Here is a 13,139-nt window from a genome sequence, read left to right as displayed (position 1 = left end):
ATGCAACGTGTAAAAAGACAGTATAAGTCATTATAATCAGTAAGTCATTATAATCAGTAATTATGTCCCCACTGGATGAATCTCTATCTTAATATTGCGTCTCCAGTCCGCTGTTGTGCACAATCTCGACCCCCTGCCAAATTATTACCCCCCTTGTTGAAGTCACTACCTGATTGCCTAATCCTAACACCACCCCTAATCCTAACTTGTACTTGAAACCTATTCCTCAAACCTAATAATAATAGTGGGGTATTATAGTGGGGTGGTGGTCTGGATTGGGGTCAGAATTGTGAAAAGCTTGGTGAATTTGTTCAATCACAACACACTGGATAGCTGGCCAGTCAGAGCACACCTTGCTTTTCAGACCGATGAGCTTTGTAAAAATCGACGTGTTTCAGAAGGCGTGGCACAGAGGAGAAACAATAATGTGTTTTGAACCTTAAAACGCATAAACACATTGCATTACACCAAATAATGTTCTTTTTAGCAGCATCATATGACCCCTTTAAGTAAAGTTAATGTTCCATGAACATATTTTGTAAATGTCCTACCATAAAAATCAAAACTTAATTTTTGATTAGTAATATGCATTGCCAAGAACTTCATTTGGACAACTTTAAAGATGATTTTCTCAATATTTAGATTTTTTTGCACCCTCAGATTCCAGATTTTCAAATAGTTCTATCTCAGCCAAATATCGTCCTATCATAACAAACCATACATCAATGGAAAGCTTATTTATTCAGTATAAATTTCACAAAATTGACCCTTATGACTGGTTTTGTAGTCCAGAGTCACATTTTGATTTGGGGTTAGAGATAGTGAAAATGTTTTAAAAAGAAAGGAAAAGGAAAACAACTGGGATGTTTCATAATAAACTGCCAGTCTTTCGGGTTGGATATTGTGACAGATTTTGTGCACAAACTATTTGATCTAAGACATGTGGGCATGAAGATGCTGTGGCGACCAGTGGGCGCTTTTAAGGGCCAGACAATGAAAACATGCATCTTTGATATTAACAGTTAGACCTATGATGTTTAAACAATGCGTTAAAAGCATGCGCATGCATTTGGCGAGAACATTTTCGCCGTCGCTCGCCGTTAGCTTCGCGGTCTCCGGGTGAAAATGTTGGTCACGGGCCTTCCGCGTTTTCCTGCGGCTCTGCGCAGTGACGTGTCGCGCTGACGGCGGCTCGCTCTGTGGCGGAGCAGCGGGCTGCAGCGCGTCTGTCTGCGGAGCTCCGCCCTCCCTGCGCACTCCGCGGCCCGCCCAGCGCCCGCTAACTCCCGCTCCAGCCCTGCCCGAGTCTGGGGGAATCCGACGGCCTCCTGCTTGCCTGGGGAAAATCCGGAGGCCGCCCCGCGCGTCGATCTACGGTAAGCGCGCTGATACCGACGAACCGCACCGCGCGGGTTTCATCCCGCCCGCTCGTTGCACACGCGCGTCAGGTTTATGCGTGGTTATTGCACGTTTTGTTGCATTATGTGTCGCGTCGCGGCTGGAGACGCGAGGCCTCGGAGTGGCCGCCGGGCCCTGGGCCTAACGCAGGCCGCAATCGGGCCTGAAGCGCTGGGGGTTGGGTTATTGTTTATAAATGCCCCTGCATGCACGCGACACCAAACGCCCCTTTGTTTTTAAAGCAAAGCTCGCGCGTATGCACGCGTGGGACTCAAACGCGCGATGTGTTATGACTCAAAATGGCGCGCGCAGGGCAGGCAGGTTTTGTTTTCAGTGGAAGGGGGGAAATTATGGTCACAAGGCGCCATGATTATGTCCGGTTTCAGCTGCTGAAATACGAGGAAACCTTCAGCGCGCGGGGGGTGGGAAGCTTCGGCGCGCGCTGCTGCACTCATTCTTCTCAAATGCATGAAGCGTTTAATGCATTTTGTGTTGCGTTTAACCCAACCTGTCATTTTATTAAATGCACAAACGTTTATTGGTGCTCATGTTTAATTTCCAGTCGCTCTTCTTGTCGCAGTCATTTGCAAATTAAAGGGACATGCACGTCCGTCAATAATCTGATAATGTTTATTAGTGTCATATTCATACGCGTGTCTGTCTGTCTCCGTGTTTATTTATTTGTCTGTCTGTCTGTTCGAACCTATTGCATGTTTACATTATGGCAGCTAGTTCTTGAAGCCTGTCACATTGTATGATCCTCCCAGCTCTTCTGCTATAAAGACTTCATTCTGTGTTTACTTTTGATTTTAGAGTAATTCTGCTATAAGTGATTAAGTCTTTTATTCTCTTTTTGTCATAAATGGTCTCTTTCAGACATTCTTGATGAATTGTGTGTGTTGTGTTAGTTGTGCCGTGGCCAATGAAGAATAAAGACGATGGATGAGGAGGTGACAAGGCTTGCTCTGCGTTCCCAAGAGCCAAAGATTATACTGCATGGCTCAGGTAATAAAGAAACTCACTCATTTGTATGTCTGGAACACTTAATGCCAGTGTTGTGTTGTTATAATTCTAGAGAGCATTTGATTGGACAAAACAGTATTTTTGATCACAGATGAGAGAGAATGTAAAGTTTGAATTTAGATATTTTATAATGAAACATTTTGTCACATTTTCGGGAATATTTCAGGAATGTGAATATGAATAATCATTTTAAATATATATATATATAAATATATATATATATATATATATATATATATATATATATATATATATATATATATATATATATATATATATATATTTAATAATGTTGAATTCTAATTACATATGTATAATTACACACACACTCTCTCTCTCTCTCATACACACACATTTATCTATATATGTATGTGTGTGTATACACAGATAATATATTTAATTCATATTTTTATTTATATTATTTAATTATAATTATTAATGATGAATATTAATTCTTAAATGTTTTATTATTATAAATAATTACTAATAATTATTCAAATAATAAATATATTAAATGGGAACAAAATATAAATAAATATATTTTATTAAAATGTACATAATTGAAATAAATCTGTATGATTAAAAACAATTTTACACAAACACAAATATATTAAATGGCATTGTGCGAAATAAAAATATGTACAAATATTATTGTTTTTATAATTTAATCATATAATTCAAATTAGTTATTAATTATAAATGTACATTTATATGCATGACTTATTTATATTTAGTGTATATTTCATTATGAGCAATTATTATTAAGAGTTTTAATTTAATCATTATTAATATATTAATGGGAAAACAATATATTTAAAAATGATTACATTGAAAAATGTTTTTATAAAATATTACTATAATAAATTATAATAATGAATATAATGACTTATAATGAATATTTTAATATAACTACATTTTAAAATGTATATAATTATAATAAAAGTATGTCATTATGTTAAGTAATACATATAAATGTATTTATATGTAATTATGAATTATAATAATTATGTAATAAAAATAATTGTGTGCTTTTATTGTTGTCAGTTTTTTTCCTATTATTATTATTGTATCAAAAAGCTGATATAAAGCAGTATGTGTCTATATGTGACCCTGGAGCACAAAAGCAGTCATAAGTCTCTGGGGTATATTTGTAGCAATAACCAACAATACTTTGTATGGGTCAAAATGAGAGATTTTTCTTTTATGCCAAAAATCATTAGGATATTAAGTAAAGATCATGTTCCATTGAAGATATTTTGTAAATTTCCTTCAGTACATATATCAAAACTTATTTTTTTGTTTAGTAACATGCATTGCTAAGAACTTCATTTGGACAACTTTAAAGGCGATTTTCTCAATATTTAGGTTTTTTTTTTTTTTGCACCCTCAGATTACAGATATTCAAATAGTCAGGGCTCGAATTGAGGGGGATGCAAGGGATGGCTCGAAAAAAAAAAGACAAAAAGCATCCAATCAGTAAAACCACCATCCCCTTTGGATTAATAATGTGTATTATGTAAAATCATGCAAATGAAATTTTATCTACTTAAAAAGGATACTCTACCCCAAAATGAAATTTTTTGTCATTAATCAGTTACCTCCATGTCGTTCCAAACACGTAAAAGCTTCATTCATCTTCGGAACACAATTTAAGATATTTTGGATGAAAACAGGGAGGCTTGAGACTGCCCATAGACTGCCAAGTAACTAACAGTGTCAAGGTCCAGGAAACGTATGAAAAGCATCTTCAGAATACTCCATCTGATATCAGTCCCATAGACTGCCAAGTAAATGCGTGATGAAGCCTATTAAAATAACCTTGTAATTCAAGCAAATAAAGAAAAAATACCCATGAATGAGTTTGTATGTTTTTATATTCATTGCACAAGCAATGTACTTTTCTGAATATCAGTAGGCCTACATGCACGAGCACAAACGTGCTATTAATTTTATACAAGAGTGCATTACTTGTAACACTGTGTTTCGTTCCTTGAATGAATCAGTTTCAAGTGAGCCAGTGATTCAGCGGCCCAGTCAGATGGACACTTTCCCTGCGTCCCAGTGTGCATACTATCCAGCCGATCTGCCCTAAATATTATTGAAAATTACTAATATCACATAGAATTTAGGATGGATAGCACACAATGCACATTGGGACGCAGGCTTGTTTAGTTTCTAATTGAATCAGCCGTTTTGAACGAATCGTTTGATTTGAACGATTCAATATTTCATTTATCAAAACAGGTGCTTGCTGCCACCTACTGGCGGTTTTATTGTCATCATTATTTATCCATGACAGGCCTAAACCAGCCAAGGCTTCAGCACGTTTTATTGTTTTGATTATTTTTGCTTAATTTTTTATTGTGATCATTATTTATCCAGCAAAAATCCATTTCAGACCCCAGAAGGAAAAAAAGAGCTTATAAATAATGGTCCTAACAAACCATACATCGATGGAAAGCTTATTTGTTCAGCTGCACAGATGATGCACAAATCTCAAATTCTCAAAATTGACCCTCATGGCTGGTTTTGTGGTCCAGGGTCACAAATGTAGTAACCAGTGTCCGTTATGAGGTGTAGACAGTAGTTGTGAGCAGAAGTTGTGTGTGTTGCTGCAGATGAGGGCGGTGCTGGGGAGGAGGAGGAGTACGTGGTGGAGCTGCAGGAGACGGTGCTGGTGTCAGAGGTGGAGGGCGAGGCCGCGTCTGTCCAGGGCTTCTCCTCCGACGAGCTCGTCATCCAGGACGCCGTGGAGGATGTGGTCGCCGAGTACGTGCACTGCGATGACGACGAGGGCGTTGCCGTGGAGACCTGTGTGATGTCACTGGAGGGTGAGGAGGAAGAGGAGGACGGCGTTGCCATGGCAGAGATGACGGAGGATGTTCTGGTGACGGAGGGCAGGGACCCTGAGCACGACTCGGACGGCTGCGGAGATTACCTCATGATCTCCTGTAATTCACCAATCATTCAGTCACTCGCTTCATCCGCTCGTCTGCTTCAGTTTATGGTTTCAAATGCAGTTTTAGTTAGTTTAGTAATTCAACTTAAACTCATTCCAGTTAGTTTCTGGAAAACTCATTTTCTTTTAGTTTATCAAAACATTAAATTTATAATTTTTCATATATAACAAGTAATTCTTATTACTTTTTACAGTATTATGCAATATGATATTTTAGAATATTATTATTATTTTAGTACTTAAACTTATTTCAGTTAGGCTGCATTTTCTTTTTTAAAGTTGCATTTTATTTAGTTATTTATCTATAACAATTAATTCTTATTACTTTTTACAGTATTATGCAATATAATATTTTTTATTATATTATTTTTTTTAGTACCTCAACTTAAACTTATTTCAGTTAGGCTGCATTTTCTTTTTTTTCTGTTTTAAAGTTGCATTTTATTTAGTTATGTGCTTTTGCCATAGTTATTAGTTTTAGTAATATTACATAATATTACTTGTTTTTTTTTTATATTTCTTAAGTTTATTTAATTCTTTTGTAATTTTAGTAAAGCCGCTTTTAATTTTTTAAAATATATATTTTGTTTAGTTATGTGCTTTCATCATTGTTAGTAGGTTTTATAATATTATGTAATATAATAATTTATAATATGATTTGTTTTTGATATTAAGTTTTGTTTCATTTACGTTTTATTTTTATGTTTGTTTCATTTTCAGTTTTTAATTGTTCAAAAAATAATTGTAGTTTAGTTGTGGTTTTGTCAGTTTGTTCATTTGCTCACTTATTTGTTAAAGTTGTTTATTTATTATATCAGTTGTTTGTTTGTTTATTCAGTCAGTTATTCGTTCATTTGTTTCTGTTTGAATAGTTTGAACAACATTTTCAAGCTGGACTGAATTGTCCAAAAATAGACATTAACACATGGCCTTTTTTACATATAATAAGTAGTATTTTATTTAATGTTACAGTTCCAAAGTTTTGTCTAATCGTTAAAATGCTTCTGATTGAAGTATTGTCTGTTGATAATGACCCGGTGTGTTCTTCGTGGTGCAGTGGACGAGGCGGGTAAGATGGTGTCTGGAGACGGAGAGGAGGTGACCGTCGAGGGGGCGATAGATGACCAGGAGGTGGAGAAGGATGAGGACGGACAGGAAGTCATTAAAGTTTACATCTTTAAAGCAGACTCTGGAGAAGACGACCTCGGTGAGTGAACGAGATTTGAGCTAGCGCTACTTTGGTATTATTTCTACACAATTGAAGTATTTAGAGTTAGAGGATTTTAAATAACCTCTTTTTTTGTTTTTATTTTTTACATTAAAAATTAATTTACTTGTGCTTTTGTCCGTTATTAGCTTTTAGAATATTATTTAATATATTTTATAAAATAATTTTTTTTTTTTTTTTTTTTTTTTTTTTTTTTTTTTTTTTTTTTTTTTTTTTTTTTTAGTGTTTCAACGTAAATGTATTTCAGTTTGTTGCCAATTTTCGTTTTTTTTTTATTTAATGTTTGTTTTATTTTATCTTCAGTTTGTAGTTTAAAAAATCATTTAGTGCTTTTGTCATCGTTATTTTTGTTTTTATAGTGTTATATAATATTATAATATTATAATATTTTATAATATTATTATAATTTTTTTTATATGTCTATTTAGCTTTCATTTATTATTTCGGTTTTAGATTTAGAAATGTTAAACTTATTTCATTGCCAAGACTACATTTATAATTTCTCATTAGTTTGTCATTTGAAGTTTTATTTTTTGAGTGTAATTTTCATTTTTTTATTTTCATTTTTTTTTTTTTTTTTAATTTTTTTTTTTTGATTTTCATTTTTTTATTTTCATTTTTTTTTTTTTTAAATAATTGATTTTAGTTTAGATATGTGTTTTTGTCCTTTTTAATTGGTTATTCAGTATTTTAATATTCTGTAATATTAAAATTTTCTGTGTAGCTTTAACTTTTATTCAGTATTTTAATATTATGTAATTTTTAAGTTTTATTTGTGGGTTTGTTTTATTAGAATTATTATTTTCTTTGTTGATGCTGTCTGTGATTTTAATAGCATGAGATGAGGATGTAGGACTGGTTGTTTAGTGCTGTATGTGTGTGCAGGAGAGACGGTGGATCTCGGTGAGAACGAGGCGGTGGCTCTGGCTGAGCCTGTGGTTCGTCCGCTGAGAGAGAAGATGGTCTACATGTCTGTGGGAGACGCTCATCACACACAGACTGATGGTGAGAAACTCTGAAACCCTTCAAAATATGAAGCAGAACTGTTTTCAACATTGATAATAATCAGAAATGTTTCTTGAGCAGCAAATCAGTATATTAGAATGATTTCTGAAGATCATGTGACACTGAAGACTGGAGAAATGATGCTGAAAATACAGTTTTGATAAATTGCATTGTAAAATATATTCACATAGAAAACAGTTTTTTGAAATTGTAATCATATTTAAATATTGTAAAAAAAAAAAAGTCTGTTTTATAAAATTAGTTTGACTCTGAGTCCTTAGTTTTATGATGTGATGCTGTTTTACCGGTGTGGTTATTATTTAAATAAAAAAATAAAAAAAAAAAAAATATATTTATTTATATATATATATATATATATATATATATATATATATATATATATATATATTTATATACACATGTTAACTGAAATATAAATAAAATATGAAAAGACTTTTCATATTTAGTTTAAGCTGAAATGCTAAAATTGCACAAATTAAAACTGAAATAAAAATTAATGAGAAATAAGTGGAAATTGATAAAAAACTAATGCACATATATATATATATATATATATAAACATACAACAAAATGAAAAAAAAATTTAACTAAATGAACAAACAGAAAATATAACTTAAAAAAATAAAAAATGTTAATAAATACTAGTATAATAATGATATTAAAAAGCACCATTTTTTACACTGGTGTCAGTACGTTTAATAAAATTTAAATTTGTTTTTTTGGTTTAGTTATATGTTCTTTTGGTTATTATTTTAAAGTTTTTAATTGAATGTATTATAAAGTTTTTGATTGATTGTTTTTTAATATTTTTGATTTTTTATATTGTTTTATTTTATTTAATATATAATATTTTATGGGGATTTTTTTGTTGTTATTAAATTTCCATCAGAAATATCTATATTGTGAATATATAGTGTTAATGTGATGTATAAAGTGATTGACACTGATATAACCATACAATAACATGTTTGCTTGATATTGGCTGCAAAAGCTCAAATAAACATTTTGTTTTTGCTCAAAGCCCTTTGCTCTTTCTGTGCTACAAATGTCAAATTATGTAACTTTAGGGGAACATGTCAAGCCAGCACTGTGACCACTGTAGACATAGAGGAGGACATGTCCCTGATTCCTTTGCTTCCAGTTTTAAAAATGTAGTTATCATTGTCCCAGATGTACTCCTCTCTGATTTTTAAGCTGCAAAATGCAATAATAGGTTTTCAATAATGAAACTCATTGAAACGGCATGAGTTTCATTATAATGTCATGATGTACGGTGGTTCTAGACGCTGTTATTGTGTGTTTATCCCTTGTTTATGTGCAGTCTGTGGTGTTTTGTGCGCAGGAGGGTCTAAGCTCTCGGACGAGGTGTACATGGAGGTGGTGGTGGGAGGAGAGGAGCCGGTTCCTCACGACAGACCGTATGACAGCACTGCCCTCAGCAAGGACTTCATGCCCGTCGCGTGGGCCGCTGCATACGGTCAGGAGTCCACATTTCACCAACCCTACAAATCCAGATCATGTAGTATAACTGCATGGAAAATAAATCGATGGATCGAGAAATGATTCAGCATCCATTCTGAGGTTTTCCGAACGCATCGCGGTTCTTTCTCGAGTCGATTCTGCATTCAGCCGTACTCTGCTAGTTTCCAAATCCTTACACACACCTGAACCTAAAATAATCATTCATAAAACTGGAAAGGTTTGAAGCAAATTACAAGGGTGTTCACAGTGGGCTGTTTACATTAATCTGGCATTTGAGTGTGTGGATAAAAACTAGATTAGAGCGCCATCTGCTGTTAAAATCTAAGCTCAGAATCAATTCTAGAGAGAATCGCGATGCATTCAGAAGATCTCAGAATTGATGTACGAATTGATTCTGCTTTGATTTATTGTCGCAGCCCCACTAAATAGAGTCTATTACAAACAACACACTGCATGCATACGGGCATAATGAAATGTAGGCCTGAGTATCGACACTAATTTCATGATTTGAATTTGAATCACAAGCTTTTGATTCGATTCTGATCTCAATTTGATTCAAAATCAGTATTTTTTAAATATTTTTTTATTAATGTTTTGATTTAGTTTTTATTTTCATATTTTCCGTTTTTGTATTTTTATTGTGTGTTTTGTCAATTTTTTAGTAGTTTTGTGTTTTTGTCCATATGGCTTTTATTAATTTTTAGCTATCATAGGTCTGTTTCTGACTTTCTGTACTTTAATGTCATGTTTAATAGTGGTTGACTGATATGTGACCCTGGACCACAAAACCAATCATAAGGATTAGTTTTTTGAAATTGAGATTTATAATAAATAATCTTTCTGTTGATGTGTGGTTTGTTAGGAGGACAATATTTGTCTGAGATACAGCTATTTGAAAATCTGGAATCTGAGGGAGTAAAAAAATCTAAATATTGAGAAAATCACCTTTAAAGTTGTCCAAATTAAGTTCTTTGCAATGCATATTACTAATCAAAAATTATGTTTTGATATATTTACGGTGCATGATCTTTTACGTAATATCCTAATGATTTTTGGCATAAAAGAAAAATCTATAATTTTGACCCATACAATGTATTGTTGGCTATTGCTACAAATATACCCCAGCGACTTCAGACTGCTTTTGTGCTCCAGGGTCACATTTAAGTATTTTGAACTATAATAAAGTTGTGGTTTTGCATTTATTAGGATGTTTCTTCTACTGATAAATGATGTTGTATATGCTCTTGTGTGTTTGGAGCAGGAGCGGATGAGGGCTGTGAGAACCGTAACGGAGCAGCGAGCGCATTACTGCACATTGACGAGTCGGATGCACTGGACAAACTCAACCGGCAACACGGCAAGAACAAGAGACGAGCTGAACCCCGACAGGTCCAAACAGGTATCAGCACGCTCACCTCTCACTAACCTAATTAATAAATCTTATGTTTTGTGGAATTGCTTTGAAAGTGTTAAGCTTTACAGAAAATTGCAGATTACGTAGTATGTTTGTAGCGTTATGCATCACGCTGAAGGACCTTTTCAAATGACCTCGTGAAGTAAAATGATGATTCAAAGTGGTGAAATAAACAGAAATATACATTTTTGCCAATATACAAGTATAGACATTTTTACCTTGATGCTGAAAATGTTTTTTTGTTTTGTTTTCAAATATTTGTCAGTGCATTTAATAATTTGTAAATGTTTAATTGTCATTTTATTTCAGCAGCCTCAATTGAATTGTATGTTGTATCCAGTATTATGTTAGTATCATTTATTTTTTTATACTTTGATTTTTAAATTGTTTAATTTTTAGTGATATTTTGTATTTTCATCTACTAGTTATACTTTTTAAATTGTTTAATTTTTAGAAAAAGTAATAGTTAGCGTATATTTATTATATCAGCTGCGTTTTTTATATTTTCAGTTTTAATTTTGATTTTAGTATTTTTGTTGTTTTGTAATGTTGTTGTTTTTTTAAATGGCCATTTATGTTTATTTCTATTTCAGTTTTTATTTTTCTTATATATGTATATATATGATTTTATTTAGTTTTTGTTTTAATTCAGTTTTCGTTCATTTATTTCCAGTTAGTAATTTTTTTTTTTTTTTTGTTTTTTTTTGGTTTGATTTTAATTATTTTAAAGTTTTTAGTGTTTTGTTGTAAACTTTTTGGTTTTTTTTTTGTATTTCAGTTAACAATAATGTTTTTAATAGTTTTATTTAACACCCCTAGTTGCATAATGCATTATATCAGCTGTTGGCTACGAAACTGATTCTCTTTTATCCTTTTCCATCTCCTCTCATTTCCCTCCAGCGATCATCATCGGTCCGTATGGACAGCCTCTGACTGTCTACCCCTGCATGCTGTGTGGCAAGAAATTCAAATCCCGCGGCTTCCTCAAGCGTCACACTCGCAACCACCACCAGGACGTGTTGAGTCGCAAAAAGTACCAGTGCACGGACTGTGACTTCACCACCAACAAAAAAGTCAGTCTGCACAACCACATGGAGGTGCACGCGCTCAGCAACAAAGCTCCGTTTGAATGCGAGACCTGCGGTAAGGAGTTCCACCAGCAGGCGGCGCTGTTCTCGCACCGTCTCCAGCACCACCACCAGGAGCAGAAATCGCCCACGGCCATCGCGTCGCCGCTTCCTCCCGCCGCGGCGAACAAGACGCACAAATGCAAGTTTTGTGATTATGAGACTGCCGAGCAAGGGCTGCTCAATCGCCACCTGCTGGCCGTGCACAGTAAGAGCTTCCCGCACATTTGCGTGGAATGCGGCAAGGGTTTCCGCCATCCGTCGGAGCTAAAGAAACACATGCGCACGCACACCGGCGAGAAGCCGTACTCGTGCATGTACTGCGATTACAAATCGGCCGACTCGTCCAATCTGAAGACGCACGTGAAGACGAAGCACAGCCGCGAGCTGCCGTTTCACTGCGAGCGCTGCGGCCAAACCTTCGGCGAGGAAGACGAGCTGACGCAGCACGCGGCTACACACGAGGACGCTCGGGGACACCAGTGCAGCCACTGCGAGCACCGCAGCTCCAACTCCAGCGACCTTAAGCGGCACGTCATTTCCGTGCACACTAAAGACTACCCGCATAAATGCGCCGTCTGCGGGAAAGGCTTCCACCGGCCGTCCGAGCTTAAGAAACACTCGGCGTCGCATAAAGCCAAGAAACTGCACCAGTGCCGCCACTGCAACTTCAAGATCGCAGACCCGTTCGTTCTCAGCCGCCATATCTTATCCGTTCACACTAAGGAACAGCAGCAGCAGCAGCCGTCACAGTCCCCGAGTCCGCCCTCGCAGGCGTCGCCTCCGCAAGCCCCGCCCACAGAAAAGCCCGCCCCCAAGAGGACTATAAGTGCGGCGCAGTTAGCAGCGCCTGCTGTAAAGAAATCCGGCGGCGCGAAGGGCCCGCGAGAACGGAGGGTGTATCAATGTCAATATTGCGACTACAGCACGGGAGATGCGTCTGGCTTCAAAAGACACGTTATTTCCATCCATACTAAGGACTATCCGCATCGCTGTCAGTACTGTTCGAAGGGCTTCCGGAGACCTTCGGAGAAAAACCAGCACATTATGAGGCACCATAAAGACATGGTGCCAGCAGAATGAGCTCCTCCTCTTCCATAAACACACTAAACAGCCAGCGATTGGAAATGTTGGCAACCTCTGTATTGGGCTTCTTACCAAGACCCCTCACGCATAGCAGTGTGTGTGTTGTGTTTGTATGTGAGAGAAAAGGGTTTAGTGACACAGGCTGGAAGTGCTGTTTATGATCACATGGTCTTCAGTCTTAAAGGAACAGTTCGGCCAAACCAAAAAATTGTGTTGTCATTTATTCTTCTGTTGTTTTGTTTTCAATCGTGTATTTTTTATATGTTATGCTTTTGTATGTTCGTGATAAAGAAAGTTTTGGTTCAAATTGATTTGTTTTCTATTGGATTATGTTCTAAGATGTTTTGAATAGTGTTTGGTAACCGAACAGTTTCAGTTCCCATTGACTTCCAATGG

General features: G+C 35.5%; 1 protein-coding gene across 2 annotated transcripts; it reads left to right on the top strand.

Annotated features, from left to right (window-relative positions):
• The first annotated feature begins 947 nt into the window (after positions 1-947).
• Positions 948-12,983, top strand: LOC109102340 (zinc finger Y-chromosomal protein 1-like). Of its 2 annotated transcripts, XM_042723242.1 has the most exons (8): positions 948-1,376; positions 2,307-2,403; positions 5,040-5,372; positions 6,438-6,587; positions 7,494-7,613; positions 8,977-9,111; positions 10,378-10,515; positions 11,431-12,983. In XM_042723242.1, exons 2-8 carry the CDS (start codon positions 2,337-2,339, stop codon positions 12,738-12,740), a joined length of 2,253 nt encoding a protein of 750 aa, XP_042579176.1. In that variant the 5' UTR covers positions 948-1,376; positions 2,307-2,336; the 3' UTR covers positions 12,741-12,983. The 2 variants fall into 2 exon arrangements, with proteins under 2 accessions (XP_042579176.1, XP_042579177.1); XM_042723243.1 differs by lacking the exon at positions 948-1,376 and having other exon boundaries at positions 1,433-2,403.
• Positions 12,984-13,139: the final 156 nt, after the last annotated feature.

The sequence above is a fragment of the Cyprinus carpio genome, chromosome B5, assembly GCF_018340385.1.
Source record: "Cyprinus carpio isolate SPL01 chromosome B5, ASM1834038v1, whole genome shotgun sequence".
Classification (NCBI taxonomy): Eukaryota; Metazoa; Chordata; class Actinopteri; order Cypriniformes; family Cyprinidae; genus Cyprinus; species Cyprinus carpio.
Note: the sequence above shows the minus strand (reverse complement) of the source record. Positions and strands in the feature narration are given on the sequence as shown.